The sequence below is a fragment of the Pan paniscus genome, chromosome 8 (genome assembly GCF_029289425.2).
Source record: "Pan paniscus chromosome 8, NHGRI_mPanPan1-v2.0_pri, whole genome shotgun sequence".
Classification (NCBI taxonomy): Eukaryota; Metazoa; Chordata; class Mammalia; order Primates; family Hominidae; genus Pan; species Pan paniscus.
The window spans coordinates 144,525,652-144,543,762 of record NC_073257.2 but is presented as its reverse complement, the minus strand read 5'-3'; the positions used below and the strand labels follow the sequence as shown (position 1 = coordinate 144,543,762).

The 18,111-nt window shown below is 52.2% G+C and overlaps 1 protein-coding gene across 2 annotated transcripts in view; it reads right to left on the bottom strand.

Moving 5' to 3' along the window:
* The window catches only part of INPP5A (inositol polyphosphate-5-phosphatase A), a 254,391-nt gene extending 245,902 nt beyond the window's left edge, over nt 1-8,489 (bottom strand). The window contains exon 1 of one of the 2 annotated variants that reach the window (XM_034951471.3): nt 8,333-8,489. In XM_034951471.3, the coding sequence (XP_034807362.1) occupies nt 8,333-8,407 (75 nt within the window). In that variant the 5' untranslated portion in view covers nt 8,408-8,489. The remainder of the gene's footprint in view (nt 1-8,332) is intronic. The other variant, XM_003816261.6, reaches the window with a different exon arrangement.
* Between the last annotated feature and the right edge of the window lie 9,622 nt (nt 8,490-18,111).

The window sequence follows — 18,111 nt, the reverse complement described above, 5'->3', positions numbered from 1 at the left end:
GCTGATCCGGAGGCCATGCTCCTGGAGGTGGGGCTGTTCTCACTCACAACGGGGAAAAACCAGAAGCGGCATCTTCTGAACCTGGAGTGGCAGCAGAGGGCCTTTTCCCAACACTCAGGGCACGCTGCTGGGAAACCACTTCTGCGCCAACGCCAAGACCCCCGCAGGCTGGGAGCGCCATCACCCTAGACCTGCCCCAGAAGTGATGTCCAGCCCCAACCCACCCAGGACGACTGGTGGCTTCCACATCCTCGGAAGCGTCCTCGGTCACATGAGCACATGGCGTCACACGGCCAAGGGCTGCAGGCTCCAGGACGTCCCCAGACACCTCGGCCATTCATCCCAACACAACGGTGCTGCCGGCCCCCGTACACAAGCAGGACCTGGTGGACGCTCCTCCAGAGCCATTTCCACGTCTCCAAACACACCTTGAACATTAGAGCCTAAAGAGTGGACACAGTGCAGGTGCCATCCACACTCTCATCACCTCAGGCCGAGCGGAGGCAGCAACCACGATTGAGGCAGTCGGCCTTCCTGAAAGCCGGCCTGGAGCCAGCGCTCAGAGCTCCACAAAGCAGGGGGAGCTTGGAAAACGCCAGATCTGAGCCCATGGCAGCACCAACCAGACCTGGTGGGGTGGGACTTGGGGCTCCAGAGCCTCTGAGCCCAGTTCCTGGTTCCCACCAGGCTCTGAGATTCCCAAGTATCCCAATTAATGAAACCGAGCAAAGGAAGGGGAAACTTGACAGGACTTTCAGGTCCGCATGGGAACAGCCTGCCTGTTCCGCACCCTCTTCCCCTAGGGCCCCCACAGGTATTTCACTGGAGTGCACTCACATCGGAAGGACCGCCCAAGAAACAGCGGGAACACCCCGGCAGGGGCAGTGGGGCACAGAGTGGCATGTGGAGAGATGCCCACCCTCCTCCGCCTGGACCCCATTCCCGGATGGAGGCCACCTTCCTGGAGGCTGTCCCTCCATGAGCCCCACAGCTCAGAGAGACCTGCCGTCTCCTGCCGTAGGCAGCCCCCTCAGCCGCCCCGATCTGGTCAAAGTCTTCCGAATGCCCCTCCAGCCCCTGCACAGAGGGGCTCTAAATTTGATGCTTCACGGTGGGGCAGGCCTGGGTCTGGATTTCTGTAACTTCTGAATCAGACCCAACAAGTCCACGGAAACACCCCAGTACCAGCCTCTTCCCCCAAAATCAGACCCCCACCGAGCACAGCCATCCCAGAGCCGTGCGGGGCCCTCTGCCCTGCTCCACCTGCCCCACAACTCCACACGGACAGACACTCCTCAGTGGTGCTGGTCAGAGTGGGGCTTCTCGGAGCAGCGCAGGCGACAGGGACGGACGTGACCACGCCTACGTGCAGACATTCTCCCAACACTGCCCGACAGGTCGATCTGGGTGCTTACTTCAAAACATGAGGAATCGTTAATATTTCAAACCAAAGAAGTCCCACCACCCCCACCCCTAACCCGGGTGATCTAAACTCTCTCCTCAGCAACTCTAGAGACTGATAAAAAAAACAGGAAGCAACCGGGCGATGAAAGTTTGTGAGCAGAGAGAACACCGCCGGCCGTTCTCAAAGGCTGAATCAGTAACAATCCAAAGAGCACAGCCTGCTGCGTCCCAAATGCCAGGGCCGGAGGGAGAGGGGCATGCAGAGCTGGCAAACGGAGAACTGCCAGGCTTATTCCAAAAGTCTAAAAATCAAGGACAGACCCGAAATGATGGTGTCTAAGGTAAGGAGGTGTTCAAGATTTAGACGTGGTTTCCTGAGGTGGCAGAAGCAGCTCCCGTACCCTGCAGCCAGGGCCGGGACCACAGTCATATTTAACCCTCCCTGCCCGGCAGACAGACGATCCTGCCGCTTATGAGCCCTGGCAAACAGGTCATAATTCTCCCAGGGAAAGTGCACCGAGATCTTGGGTCAGAGACAGCAACGCAAAAAAAGAGACTGCTGAGACACCTCCAGCCACGCCCATTGCCACACAGGGGCAGGGAGGGCACCTGCAGACCACAGGCCGCCCCCATCCTCTGTGCCCGGCACACAGGGAGGAAGACAGCTGCCTCCGAAATGAGGACGCCCCAACCTCCTTGAGAGGTGGCACTCTGCTCTGGCCGGAGCGGCAGAGCAGGGCCCCACCTACTGCAGGCTAGCATCCTGGTTGTGCGCTTCTCCCTGGGAGTGGGCACCCACACAGAGATGGCACTTACGGCTGTGTGTCTAGATGAGGTCCCAGGAAGGGAGAAGGGTGGCCAGCCTGAGCCCAGGGGCGCCAACACTGAGAGGTGCAGAAACCAGAACCCTGGGACCCCACTGGTAGGGATGTGGCATGGGGCAGCCACCATGGACTGCCTGACAGGCCCTCGAGGGTTAAATACGAACTCACCACGTCACCCAGCAATGCCAAGACTATGCACACCCAACAGCACTGAGAACGCATGTCCGCCTAGGGACGCCTGCAAAGATGCACACAGCAGCACTGTTCACCAGAACCGGAAGGAGGGAACAGCCCAAACATCCACTGTTCACCAGGACCGGAAGGCGGGAACAGCCCAAACATCCACTGTTCACCCGAACTTAAAGGTGGGAATAGGCCAAACATCCACTGTTCACCAGAACCGGAAGGAGGGAACAGGCCAAACATCCACCAGCTGATGAACACAGAAACAAAACTTGGTGTATCCACACAATGGAATATTATTCAGCCATAAACAGGAATAAAGAGACTTGGCACTGTGGCTCATGCCTGTAAGCCCAGCACTTTGGGAGGCCAAGGCCAGGGGATCACTTGAGGCCAGGACTTTGAGACTAGCCTAGGCAGCATAGTGAGACCTCACCTTCTCAAAAAGTAAAAAGAATTAGCTGGGCATAGTGGTGCATGCCTGTAGTCCCTGTTATTCAGGAGGCTGAGGCAGGAGGATCACTTGAAGCCAGGAGCTCAAGGCCACAGTGAGCTGCGATCACACCACTGCATTCCAGTCTGGGTGAACAGCAAGACACTGTCTCTATAATTTAAAAGAAAAAAGAAAGAAAGGAAGAAATGCAGGACTGATGCACGCTGCAACATGGACACTTTTACATACGCTCAGTGAAAGCAGTCAGGTCAAAGGGCAGACCGTCTGATCCCATGTATGTGAAACGCCCGGGACAGGCAAATCCACAGAGAGGAAAACTGACTGCAGGGGGTGGGGAGGCTGGGGGACGTGGGGCTTGGGTGCTAATGCAGCTTCTTTTTGAGGTGATAAAAATGTTCTACAATTGCCTGTGGTGACAGCTGCACACCCTGTGAATATACTGAAAACCAGTGAATTGTACACCTCATATGGGAGAAAGGGCTGGGTGTGAGGGCCCACACCTGTGATTCCAACACTCCGGGAGACAGAGATGAGAGCACTGCTTGAGCCCAGGAGTTTGAGCCCAGTCTGGGCAACACAGCAAGACCCCATCTCTACAAAAAATAAAAATAAAAAAATCAGCTGGGTGTGGTAGCGTGCACCTGTGGTCCCAGCTACTTAGAAGGCTGAGGCGGGAGGATGGCTGCAGCTCACTTCAGCCCAGGAGTTCAAGGCTACAGTGAGCCACCGCACTCCAGCCTGGGCGACAGAATGAGACCCTGTCTGAAAACAAAAAAGAAAAGGAAAAAGAAATGGGTGAGGGGCATGGTGTGTGAATTCTGTCCCAGCACAGCCATTACCAAGTGAAACGTCCCTGAAGAAGAAGGAGGATCCACAGAGGGAGCAAAAGTTCTGGCTAGTCACTGCCAGCTGGGTACAACCCGCACCCAGCCCTGGGCCCTGCTGTGCAGGAGTGCTGGGGCAGAGGCCTGGAGAAGGACATGGAGGGGAGACCCCCCCACCCCACTCGAGGGCTGCCACGGTAGAGAGTCAGGATGCCCCGCAGTGGCTGGAGGAAACATGGAGTTCAGAGTTTTCAAGGTGGGAGAGAGGGCAGTACCTTTGGTGTTGCCAGGAACCACATGGCAAAGAAGGCAATGCTGATGCTACCAGAGACGCCAGCCTGCACCACTGACCATCACCGACTCCATACCCACAGCAGCTCTGCCACCTCCATGCTCTTCCAGGGCTCTTCAACACCTGCTGACTGCAAGGTGCTCAGGTCCCTGCCAGCGAGCACTTGCCGAGCCCACTCTCACAGCCGTTCTGCAACCCTGGGTCTGGGCAGAGGGACAGGGCTGCCCGGGAGCTGACTAAGCAAAAAGGCAAACTGGCTCAGAACTGACTTAGCTGCGAACAAGCAGCAGGAAGGGCCGCCAGGCAGATACCCGCCAGCGGGCTGTGTTCTCAGGACCAAACAGCAGCCTGACCATGCAAGGGTGGGACGCAGTTATGACGCCACAGCTGGCAAGAATTCACCTCCTCAATTCCCTTCTCATAAAAATGGAAGGAACCAAAAGCCAGAAACCTCACTTGTCAAAAAACCAGCCACATCAAAGCAAAACGATTAAATATGGACCCCTGGTCACCTCTTTCCAAGCAAACCAGTAGTGACAGCAGGAGTCCAATCCAGGAATTAAAGACCAGCTGCAGGGCTCACCGAGGGTGGTCTGGCAGTCTGCATAAGCCTGGGAAAGTCCCAGGCACCCCAGCCACCTGGCCAGAGACAGGGGTGCCCATGACAGTTTGGGGAGGGAGGACTGGGCTGAGGAGGCCTATTCACAGGTTGACTAGGTCAAAACTATTTCTATAATACTACAAAATGACTCCTCTTTCCATTCTCATTGTCTCCTAGGGAAGAACGGCCAACACCTGAGGGGGTGCCTGTGATGTGGGATGATGTAATCGCTCTGCCAGCTAGTGCATTGAGCTATGTATTCTCATGCAGTCTCAGCTCCCAATATGAGAAATATTGGTAGTTATAACCAACATAAACAAGAACTCTTTCGGGTCCTCCATAATTTCTAGGAAAGTGAGGGATAAGGGCTTGGGGACCGGTACACTGTAAGGCATTTACCGCAACACTGTCTGCACAGGGTCAGACACAACCCCAGTGGGGACAGCCCCGCAGCCCGCAGCACAGCCAATCTGGGGTCACAAAGATGGAGTAGTGATGAGCAAACAGAGTGAGATTCCGTGTGGATCCCAGGACGCTACAAACCACAGCTAAAGTTGACGCACGCAGCGTTTTGAGAGGGGTGACCTCTGGACCAGGGACAGTGGCTCACACCTGTAATCCCAGCACTTTGGGAAGCCGAGGCAGGTGGATTGCTTGGGCCCAGGAGTTCCAGACCAGCCTGGACAACACGGCGAAACCTGGTCTCTACAAAAATTAGCTAGGCATGGTGGCGTGTGCCTGTGGTCCCAGCTACTTAGGATGCTGAGGTTCACCTGAGTCAGGGCGGTCGAGGCTGCAGTGAGTTGCGACTGCACCACTACAGCACTCTAGCCTGGGCGACAGAATGAGACCCTGTCTAAAACAAAAACAAGACGGGGAGGAGGAGGGGCCTTAAGAGGGGAGACTTTCAAAACTGCAAAAGCAAAAGCAAACCACCTATCACTTGTGCACAAAAGGAAAACAGAATCCGCCACAGTCCGGGATATCTGCTTCAGATTCAAACACCTTCCTCCTCGGAACTGTGACCGGCTCCAGCACTGGTCACAGACGAGCTTGGCTTCCAACACGATGAGACTGGGCGAGAAAGATTCCTTCACAGCCTGAGCACTGCCTGCAGGGTGCGTTCGTCAGCACGGGATGGGCTGCACAAAGGCAAACAGAATCTCAAAGCAGGTCCCCTGAAATCCAGGACAAACCAAGAAACCAAAACTTCCTTCACTCATGAATTTCCTTCCACCGGCCAGGCTTCTGGCCCACAAGTACCACACCCCAAACCTCAACCAAGGAAGGGGGCCTGGGAATGTGAGTGCCTGGCTGGTTTCCACTGAAGGAGGCTGGGTCTGGCCCCCGGGGACTGAGCTGCACACATTAAGAAATCTTCAGACACGGACAGAGAAGTTTCCACTCAGCCCTGAAATCACAATGCACCTTTCAGAATTAACCTATGTACTGTTGACCTAAACAAATGTTCCTTCTAAACATAAACATAATGCAAAATTCCACCTAGCCTTTAAGAAAAGTGAAAATTCAGAGAGAATAGGTTGCTAAACAAAAGTGAATTAAGTTACCCAATTTAATATCAACAGAGATAAATACGTGTATACAATTGAAACACAACAAAAATGCTAGAACTCAGAATCAAAGATTACTGGAAAGAATGTCTGCACAGTAAAACTCGTTTCCCTTTGAGACTAAAATGCCCCAGCAAGCTTAATGCTCCTGACATTTCTGAGGCTTTGAAGCCGCAGCTAACGGATCTGAATCATCTGAACAAAACCATGCTATAGTGACATGTTACTGGAAAGCCTAGAATAGAACGCCAAATATACAGACACACACCCATGCCAGGCACTTTTGTAGAAAATGATCAAACATAAACCTAGATGAAGTTGTTAATAATAAAGTGTGAGGAAAAGCAGTTCCTCCCCAGCAGGTCAGTATAATACATGGGCACCTGGAAGTTAAAATAAGAAAAACAGAAAAACAGCGCCTTTTGTTAATAAAAACCAAACCTAGCCTGTGCATGAACTGAGCTTCATCAAACACTTCACCCATGCTTGCTGCCAGCAAAGACACAAGACCTCCTCCTGAAATGGAAACCACGCGTGCATCAGTGGCACACATCCGTCATAAAGCTGGTGCGGCGCCCCACTGTTCACCTAGGGAGGGAGGGAGGGAGGGAGGGAGCGTCCGTGGCTCCACGGCCTCCATCTGGGCCACTTGGAGCCTCACTCTGCTTTATTTGGGTTGGCAGCACGAGTACCAACAGCAGGGTGGCACCGTGGCTGAAACGCCAAACTAGGTCAGACCGGCCTGCCTCTGGGGAGCTCCCAGTGCGCCCTGGGCCTCAGCTCCCTGGTCTCTCCAGAGATGGGGGCACCCTGGGATCCTGGGTGGGAATGAGGCTTGGGTGGGAGGGGCCCTAGAAGGTAAAGGCCATAGGCAGTCAGCATCCCCTTTCTGGCCCTGAAGAGCTTCTCAGCATCTTTTTCTTCAATAAACAAGAAATGTAAAGTCCTACAGTGCTTTCAACAGACTTCCCTTATTTAAGAACTAAAGAGATACTAAGTGGCAGGGTTAAATGGGGGCACCCTACCCTCTGGCCCTGCAGGGACAGACAGACAGTGAGGCCGGCACCCAGGCATCCAGGAGCTGGGGCTGACAGCCAGAGTGGAGGGCCTAGGCTCAGAGGACAGGGGCCAGGGGTGGGAGTCAAGGGTTAGGGTTTGGGAATTCTGCAGGCTCAAGGCCCAGGCTTTAAGACCAGGATTCAGGATTCAGGATTCAGGGGCAGGAGCTTGTTGGAGGAAGGGGCCAAGGATGGGATCTAGGAACCAGAGTTAGGGGCAGGGTCCAGAATCGGGTTTGGGGCCTGATTCTGGAACCAGGGTTCCAGGTTCAGGGGTCAAGGACAGGGGTTCAGGGCCATAAGCTGGGGCCTGAGGTTGAAATTCAGGGTTCAGAGTCAGGCTAGATTGGCTTTAGAGGCAAAGGACCACAGTATGAAGGCTGGGATTCTAGGGCTAGAATTCAGTGATTGGGGAACAGGGACAGGAGGTTGGGGCCACAGCCCTGTGTCAGAAGTTCCTGGGTTAGGGTTTGTGGTTATGTTTCAGGGTTTGAGGTCCAGGGCTCAGGGACCAGAGACAGACGTCTGAGAGCAGGTTCTGTAACCAGGGTTCTGCAGTGGGACCAGAGACAGACGTCTGAGAGCAGGTTCTGTGACCAGGGTTCTGCAGTCAGGATTTGAGGTTCCAGTGACCAGGGATCTGGGGTTCAGGGCCAGGGCTGGGGATGGGCATTCCAGGGCCAGGGTTCTGAGGATTCGGAAATCAGGGCTGGGGCTGGGTTTGGTGCGCACAGACCCGGTTTCTGGGGTTTGGGTTCCAGGGACTGTTAACAGGGGTTCTGACAGGGTTTTAATATTGGAGTTTCGAGGTCAGGATTTGCAGACAGGAGTTCAGAGGCAGGGTCCCAGGGTCAACGGTCAGCTGCTGGAGTCTGGAGGATGGGGTTCGGGGATTCAGGGCCCAGGTCTTCAGGTCTCGGGCTTGGGGATCAAGACAGGGGTCTGGGCTCCCAGACTTGGGAATCAGGACAGGAGTCTGGGGTCCCAGGTACAGGGATCAGAGTCTGGGGCCTCTGGGTCTGGAGGTTCAAGGTCCAGGGTCCAGGGCTTGCAGTTCGGGACCCCGGGGTCAGGGTCGGGGGTTCCGGGCGTGGGGCCTGCCGCCGGCACGGGGGACTTACGTCGTCGAAGAGCGAGCCCACGTTGGCCGTGACCAGCAGCACCGCGGTGCCCGGGGCGGCCGCCTTCCCCGCCATGGTGCCCGGGCGGCGCGGGCGCTGGGCTGGGCGGCGGCGGCGGCGGCCGCTTCCTCCGGGACCGGCCGGCCGGGGTCTTCGCGGGGCCGCGGGGCGTCAGCTGCGCCGGGGGGCGGCCCCGGGGCGCATCGCGGGCTCGGCGGGTCGGCCGGGCCTGGCCGGGGCTCCGGCCTCGCGCTCGCTCGCTCGCTCGCTGCTCCGCGGCCCCGCGCCCGTCGCTCGCCGCCGCGCCTCACAGCGGCCCGCGCGCAGCCATTAGATCCGCTGGGAAAGTTCCCGCAGCCGCCGCCGACTCAGGCTGAGGGCAAGTCCCGCCCCGCGGAGCCGAGCCCGGGGCGGGGCCTGGGCGGGGCGGAGCCTGACTCGGGGTGGGGCCTGTGCGGGGTGGAGCCGGGCCTGGGGCGGAGCCGTGCTGGGGGCGGAGCCTTGAGGTGCGGAGCCTGAGTTGGGCCTAGATCTGAACAGAGTGGGGCGGGGCCTGCGGGGGGCGTGGCCTGTGCGGGACTTGGTGTCCTCGTGGAGGCGGGGCCTGCCCCGGGGCGGGGCCTCCTTTCGGGGCGGGGCCTACGCGGGACGCTCTTGCGACCGGCGGCCTAGTACTGGCCGCTCCCGGAGGGCGCTCCTGTCAGTCAGGCCCGCAAGAACGCCGCGCCCCCGCCCCGCCCCCCGCGCCGCGGCTGCGCACAGACTCCGCCCTTCGCACTTCTATGACGTCACGGCCCTGCTCCGGCGGCACCTCTTAAAGGGGCCCTGTGTTCCGGGCGCCGGCGGCGGGTGCGCTCTTTTGCGGCTCTGAGGGGACGCTCCAGCCCCCGCGCGGCCGCAGTCGTCCAGCCGCGTGCCGGGTGTGCCGGGTGTGCCGGGCGTGCCGGGGAGGGGAGCCCACCGGGGCGGCGGCAGTCGCGCCTGCAGGGGCCGGGCCACGCGCGCCCGGCTCTCCGCGCAGACGGAGCGTGGATTGTGCAGCTTCCCGGCGCGTCCACCCGGCTCCCTGGCCGCGACCTCACTCACGAGGAGCGGCTGCGGCCCAGAGAAGTCGGAGGGGAGGCGGCGTCAGGCCAGGCGCATCCTGACGTCACGGAGGGCTCCGGCCCGGGCCAGGCTGGGTCTCAGCGCGGGGCGTGCAGGGAACCCTCGCAGGGAGGAAGGGGGCTCCAGGGGAGGGGGCTGGTGCGGGCCCAGGAGCGCAGAGCACGGAGGAGCAGCCGGCTCGGCGCGGGCCCCGGGGCAGCGATGCTGATCCTGGCCGCCGGAGGGGCCAGAGCATGGGCTGGACCCTGGGTCTGAGGCCGCGGGGACACAGCCGCCGTGAACGGGACATGCCTGTAGATGGAGGAGGAGAACCACATTTGTCATCTTAAAGCTTCTAGTAGCTACATTTTTTAAAGGTAACAAGTAATAGCCAAAGTTAACAATACGTTTTACTTAACCCAATAGATAGATACATCATTCAACATGTAACCAGTATTTAACAACCTCAGTGAGATTCCTTCACAGGAAGGCTTTGCACGGGCACCTGCCTCTTGGCAGCAGCTCACAAGGCCGCTTCCAGTGCTCAGCAGCCCTGTGTGGCCAGTGGCCACCATGCGGAGCAGGCACTCCGGAGGATTTTGTGGACACAGATTTAGGGGCGGCCAGGGCCTGGCAATGGGCTCTAGCGAGGCTAGCCTCCAGCTTCTGAGTAAACCGCCAAGGCAATGCCCAATGACATCAAAAGGGGCTTGTTCTGTTCTAGGAAGACACCTGCTGCCAGGGCGGGGTGGCAGGAATGGTGCTGCAGGCTCGGGCCCCAGGCCTGTGCTGAGGCTGCATCACTGGCTTATGTTGACACCCCCAGGGTTCCTCCTTACGGCCACCGCTGAGCAGGACTCCAGCAAAATCCATTTGATGTATAAACCAATGTCTACTTTAGTCAGTAGGTGCCTGCTACAGACTGAATTCCGCCCGCCCCACCCCACCCACCCCGCAAATTCATGGGTTGAAGCCCTAACCTCCAATGTGACTGTATTCGGAGGTGGGCTAGCGGGGGTAATTAATGTTAAGTCGTGCAGTAGGGCTGGTGTTTAATGTTAAGTCGTGCAATAGGGCTAGTGTTTAATAGAAAGGGCTCAGTGCTGTCCCCACCCTTACATGTGCAAAAGAAGTGGCAGTGTGAGTGCACAGTGGGAAGCTTCACCCCAGCCAGCCACAAACCCTGCACCAGACATCCAACGCTGCTGGAACTTGATCTTGGATTTCCAGCCCCCAGAACTGTGAGAAGTAAAAGTCTTGTTTCAGCCTCCCAGCCTGTGATATTTCGCTACAGCAGCCGAAGCTGACTGATGTAGTCTCTTATTTTTCTTTTTAACAAAATCAGCACATGCCAAGGGTACCCTTAGTAGAAACCAAATGTGGGGGTGTCACTGATCCCTGGAACGTGCTTTCTGAGAAGGGACATTGCCTCCTCACTTCTCCCCGCAGGCTGTGCCCTCACACCCGGCTGAGGCAGCATCCCCCACCCCTTGTGCCCTCCCTGCTCCCCCCTCCTCCTCTCCTCGCCAGCCAGCTCCTGCCATGCCTGGACGTTGGCCTCTGCCCTTCCTCCAGGCAGCCACCTCCTCTTTCCCATGCACCCCTCACCCACCACAGGTTCAGCCCCTCACAGTTCTCCTACCTCCTATATTCCGTGCTCATTACCAGAACCTCCAGAACCCAAGGGGGTGCGGCCTGGACCTCCCACTTCTGCATCCACGGCCCTGGGCATAGCCTGGATGTTCTCATCACCAATGACCACACCAAGCCCGAATCCAGGCACCTTGCCCTCCCCACCACCTCCTCTCCTTCGGTTTCACTTCCGTGGGACCTCATGGAAACCTACAGCCCATGCTGCTCCCATGCCTTCGTTAGCCACCGCCACACGTGCACACCCACACAGAAACACATGCACACGCATGCACTTGCACGCACACACATCTGCACATGCGCATGCACGAACATGCACACGTGCACACATGACCACGCATGTGCACACCTCTTCTTCCTGCCTTACTCTGCTTCTCTCTGAGGGTAGAATCACTTTGTGCACCCACTCCCTCCCCTCTCCCTGCCCCCCAGCACTCACCCAGCTGGCCCCCAGGACTGATTTACTTGCTTACAGTGAACCTGCGCCTAAATTAGAGAAAACTAAATTGGGGGAAAAACTAGACAACACCTTATTCCCATGCCCCTGGCATCTCCCAGGTCTCAGGCACACCCACGCTGAGCACTAGGCCTCCTGGCTCTGCGCATGTGCACTCCACCACTCCAAGAGGCCACTGCAGCCTTCCCCTTCTCTAACCACCAACTACGCTCCCTGGAGGAAACGTTTGCCCTTTGTTGAGGAAGGATTTGCAGTCTGGGATTTTCCCACTGTCACCCTAAATAACAGAGAGAGGCTCTCTAAAAGAAAATGAGATTTACTCGGGAACATTCATTGCAATAGAATATGTGTGCCATCGTAAATTGGGTGTGGGTCAAGGAAGGTAAAGGAAGACAAAGATTTTCAAAGGAAACAGGAGGATTACATCATTGTTTTGAATCAATGATCCTTGGCTACAAGGATCGCCAGGAAGGATGGTGCCAGTCTGAGGCTGGACAGGCAGCTACTGGGCAGATGTCTTCCCAGAAGTGTTTGTGTGTGTAAGTTGTGATGGTCTTTGTGCACGGCTGTGATTTTGGCAGTCTTTTGTGATTGTTCTTGCTATCAAGCATGTCTGGATAAGAACCCTCCCTTCATGCCCTTCCACAGTCTATATGTCAGGGTTTTTAATACCAGTGACTCCATTTGGATTCTGACTGTGATCACGCCACTAAGTCAACACGTCCAGCATCTGGTGTCTGTCCTGCACATCCTCCATGCTGCTACATGGAATGAGGTGCCTGTCCCCGCCCAAGGCCACCCCCTCCTGGGTCACGTCGGCAGTTCACAAGCATGCTGCGGTCTCTCAGATCTCTGGAAGCCTCCAGCCTATGCCCCTCCATTTTCCTCCCCCCTCTCTGCTCTCCTTGCTGCAAACCTTGTCCTAAAAGTCTGCCCATCTCTGCCCCGCATGCCAATGGACCACTCTTGTCCAGGCCCTCGAATTGTGCTTCTCATGCCCACACCCCATGGGGCATCCTAATTCAAGGGCCAGCCCCCCAGGCCTGATTGCAGCTGACCTTCCAATACGGTTGACCACTGGCTGCCTCTTGGAAGTGAGCCTGGCCCTGGCATCTGTGGCATTCCTGCTCTTCCCTCCCAACTGCGCTGACCACCCCCAGTCTCCTCTGCTGGCTCCCTTCATGCTCACCTGAGTTCTGGGGCCCTGGGGTCCTGGGTGTGCCCTTCCTGTGTTCACTTTCTCCCGGCTGACCTGGCTGGGCCCTCACCTTAGATCATATCAGCATGCCGACCGCTGCATGGGCATGGCAAACCTATCACTGTGCCCGGGGCCTGGCTCTCCTATGTTCAGAAAGACATTGGCCACTTGTGTCACCTGTGTTAAAAGCCACACTCATGAAACCAGGTGAGAGGGAGGATGCCTCTCCCTTGTGTGCCCTTCTTCACCCTTGAAATATTGCCCCGTGTATTTGCTCCTTTGCCAAAATAATAATAATAACGAGTTTCCTAAAGACCTACTTACCTGGCTTAAGGAGATCCTGGGCCCACCTAGTCTGCAAGGAGCAGAGAGGGAGGTGGGGAGCAGAGCCTGCCCGATTTTCCTCCTCCTATCATGGATGAATTCCTCAGCAGCTGCCAACCCTCTTCAACCTGGTCAGCCACTTGGCCCAATGCTCTTGTTCTCCCAGGAGGGAAATTCGGCCCAAGACTTTTATTAGACAACAATATATTGCGAGCTTTTTAAAAAGGACAGCACTAAATATCACATTGTTACTTCGTTTAAGACAGTAACTAATTTGCTTATGGATTCATAGTTATCAGAGGCTTCCAGCCAGCATCCCTCATGCATGTCCACAGCAGATTCAGAAGGTGCCCTGCGGCATGTCTGCGTCTAGCACTGCGCAGCCGTAAAGTGCATTTCTAGCGTCTAATAATCATCGCTCTTCAGTACTCTTGCCGGGTGGGTCAAACTTATCCATTGCATATAAAAACACTGAGGTTAAGTGACTCACTCAAGATAATTGTCTGCAGACAGAGCCTGGCTAGGTGCACAGTGAAAGGAATCCAGGGCCCTGTCCTCTTTGGGAGTGGCTAGACCTGGTCACTTTAGGCAGAGGTATTTTGCCATTAGTAAGCTCTGACGTCACCCAGAATTCATCTAGAAAGGGAGCTGTTGAATTATGGGGATACTTTCCTCATTAATCAGCTTAGTAACAGTTATCATTTTTCAGGAACCAATTGTGTGTGAGGGGTTTACATTTCCTATTTCTAATCCTCACAAAGGTCTTATAAGGTATGTATGTCTGTTTTACATATAAGGAAACCAAGGCTGTAGAATTAAGAAGTTTACCAACCTCACACAGCCTCTAGGATACCTAGCCAAGAACAGAGCCCAATCAGGACCCCAAGCCAGCTGGCCCAGGCAGCGCTGTGCGGCTTAACCTCCATGCACGCATGCATTTAATTTATTTAATGCATTCTCTGTGCTATGCACTATTCTAGACGCCAGGGATGAGACGGTGAAAAACAAAACAGAAAAAGACATTGTCCTCAAGAAGCTGGCATTCCAGCAGCAGGAGCAGGCTCGAAGCAGGGGCAGGGTCATTCAGATCACATGACATCATGCCAGTCTCCTGCATGTTTCCTTGTAAAAGTCACATGCTCATCGTAGCATGATGAGCCTTTAAACTTTTCTGTGTAGAAGTCATCTGCTCAACATTTTACAACTACAGAGCAGGGTACAAGGTATTCAGGGAAGAATGTTCACTTACAACTTCACTCCAAATATACCAAGCACTGTCACTATTTTGATAATATTTCTGTCGAGTTTCATTTATGCTTAGCTCTGTAGTGAGCACTCGGATCATTCCGTATACACAACTGTGATGCCTTTTTTAAAAAGCCAACATTAGAACATACATCCTTTCTCATTCAACTGAGAACTCTAAATGTTTTTAATGCCTATGTAGCAGTCAGCTGATAGACATGGTGGTTTACCTAACTGATAACACCGTATTGTTGTAAGTTAAGGTTGTTTTCAATGCTGCATGATTAGAAAAATGGCAGGATGAACATCTTTGTACTTAAGCATTTTTAGTTCTTAGGATTCTTTTCTCAGTATAGTTTCCAAGAATTAAAATGTTTTAAAGGGTACAAATAAAGAGCATGAAAACACAAAATGTATAAGATGCAGGTAAAGCAGTGCTTAGAGGAAGATATATAGCTTTAAAGGCTTATTTAGAGAAGAAGAAAAAGTGTAAAATAAATGTCCTACAGTTCCAAATTAATAAGCTATAAAAATAAAGCAAATTAAACCCAAACTCAGTACAAAAGAGGAAATAATAAAGTCAAGAGTGTAATCAATGAAGTGGGAAGCAAACAAGACAGGAAATAAATAAAACCTAAAAGCTGGTTATTTAAAATAATCAATAAAATTTAAAAACCAGGCCAGGTGCAGTGGCTTAAGCCTGGAATCCTAGCACTTTGGGAGGTCAGGCAGGCAGATCACTTAAGCCCAGGAGTTTGAGACTAGCCTGAGCAACATGACGAAACTCTGTCTCTACAAAAAATACAAAAATTAGGCATGGTAGCATGCACTTCTAAACCCAGCTACTCAGGAGGCTGAGGTGGGAGGATCACCTGAGTCTGGGAGGTAGAGGCTGCAGTGAGCCATGATTGTGCCACTGCACTCCAGCCTGGGCTGCAAAGTGAGACCCTGTCTCCAAAAAAAAAAAAAAAAATTTAATTGAATGAAACCAATATCTAGAATGATGAGGGTGATGCAGAAAGGCCAAAACAGAGACATAAGTTACTAATATGTGTAAGGAATGAGAAAGGAGACATTACTACAGACCCTACACACTTTAAAAGGTAGTAAGAGAATAAACAACTTTGTGTTGACATACCAACAATTCAGATTAGATGAACCAATTTCCTGAAAGACACAAACTACAGAAACTCATTCAAGAAGAAATAGCTGCTCTGAATAGCACTCTATCTATTAAAAATTTTGAATCTATGATTTAAAATCTTCTCACAGGGAAAATTTTAGGCCCAGATGGCTCCACTGGTGAATTCTGTCAAACATTTGAGGAATAAATAGTAACAGTTCTAGACAAACCCTTCCAGAGATTTGAGGGAGGGGTGGACTATTTCCCATTCAGTCAGTGAAGTTAGATTTCTCTAATCCCAAAATTAGACAAAGACAATACAAGAAATGTAAACATCAATATTCCTGATGAACACTATCACCAAAATCCTCAGGAAAATATTGGTAAATCTTGTCAATATGCAAAAAGAATAATACCTCATGCCCAAATAGGTTATCCAAGGAAGATAAGATTGGATTGAGATCCGAAAATCAATTTAATACATCGTATTAATAGATTAAGAAAAAATATGATCAGGTCAATAGAGATAGAAGGGCACTTGACAAAATTCCATATCCTCTTACGATAACCACTCTTCATGAACTAAAAATAAGGGGGACTTCTTAAATCTGACGGAATGCATCTATTGAAAAATTGCAGATAACACGGTTAGTGCTGAAAGATTGAACACTTGCCCCCAAGGTTACGAACAAGGCAAGGATGTCTGCTGTCACCCCTTGTATTCTACTTGACATTGTACTAAGGTCCCAGTCTGTACAATAAAATGAGAGAAAGAAATAAAAGTCGTACAGATTGGAAAGGAAAAAAATAAAACTGCCTTTGTTTTCAGCAACAGGATGATATGCATAGACTATCCTAAGAGACCTGCAAAACATACATACTACTGGATAAGTGAATTTAACAAGGTCATGGAGTACAAATCAATATTTTAAAAAATGTATTGTTGTATATTAGAAATCAACATTGGAAAATAAAGTTTTAAATAATTTTCATTTATAATAGCATAAAATTTAAAATAGGAATAAGTGTAATATAAGATATACGAGACTTTTACAAAATCTACAGAACATGGCAGGTTAAAACTTAAGTATCTAAGTAAATGGAGATAAACCATGTTCACAGATTGGAAGACTCAGTGATGTTAAGATGTCAGTTTTCCTCAATTGATCTATAGGTTTAACATAATCTCAGCTTCCTCCTCCTCCTCCTTCTTTTTCTTTAGAAATGACAGGTTAATTCTAAAATGTAGATGGAAATGGAAAAGTCCTAGAATAGCTAAAAAAGTTTTAAAAAAGAACAAAGATGAGATAAACTACCTGATTTCAGGACTTACACAGCTGCAGTTGAGATGGTTTGTGCTGGCATAATGGTAGGCACACACGCAGATCAATGGAACAGAATAGAGAAGCCAAAAGCAGACCAAACTGATTTCAACAAAGGTTTCAATTCAGTGGGAAAAGAGCAGTCTTAACAAACGGTGCTGGGGTCACTGTAAATCCATGTGGAACAAAGTGAACCTTGATGTACCCGCAATTCACAAAAATTAGCTGGGTGTGGTGGTTCCAGACCAGTTTGGGCAACATGGACTTTGCCCCCCCAAAAATAAAATTCACTAAATATGGATCAGAGTCCCAAATACAAAAGCTAAAGCTAAAAATCTAGAAACGTGAGAATATTTTTGAGACTTTTGGGCAGGCAAAGATTTGTTAGAAAAGACATCAGAAAACACTAACATAAAAGAAAAAAATGAATAAAGTGCACTTCATCAAAATTTTAAAACTATACTCTTTGAAAAACACCATGAATAGGCCAGGCATGGTGGCTCACGCCTGTAATCCCAGCACTTTGGGAGGCCGAGGCAGGTGGATCACCTGAGGTCAGGAGTTTGAAACCAGCCTGGCCAACATGGAGAAACCTCGTCCCTACTAAAAACACAAAATTAGCTGGGCGTGGTGGCAGATGCCTGTAATCCCAGCTACTTGGGAGGCTGAGGCAGGAGAATCTCTTGAACCCGTGAGGCAGAGGTTGCAGTGAGCCAAGATTGCGCCATTGCACTCCAGCCTGGGTGACAAGAGCAAGACTCCATCTCAAAAAAAAGATAAACACCATTAATAAAATAAAAAGGTACACCAAGAGCTACATTTTTTTCTCCAATGTTCATCAAAAGAATGGAGAGAAGAAAAGAATTGTGGTTGACAGAGACAACCACTCAACAAGTGAACAAGGGCTCCTCCTCTTGTCCTATCAGCAGCAGCATTAGATTCTCATAGGAGTTCGAAGACTATTGTGAACTGCGCTTGTGAGGGATCTAGGCTGCGTGCTCCTTATGAGAATCTAAGGCCTGATGATCTGTCACTGTCTCCCATCACCCCAGATGAGATGGTCTCATTGCAGGAAAACAAGCTCAGGGCTCCAACTGATTCTACATGATGATGAGTTGTAGAATTATTTCATTATATATTACAATGCAATAATAATGGAAATAAAGGGTATAATAAATGTAATACACTTAGGTCATCCTGCAACCAACCCCACTTTCCCCTGGGGAGAAATTGTTTCGAACAAAACCAGTCCCTGCTGCCAAACAGGCTGGCTGCTCTAGAGACACAAGGTGGATCAGTCATTGGCGGGCCGGGTCAGGGAAGGAGCAAAGACCATGAGGGAAGAAAATATCCTGTTTTTTGATTGCACTGCCT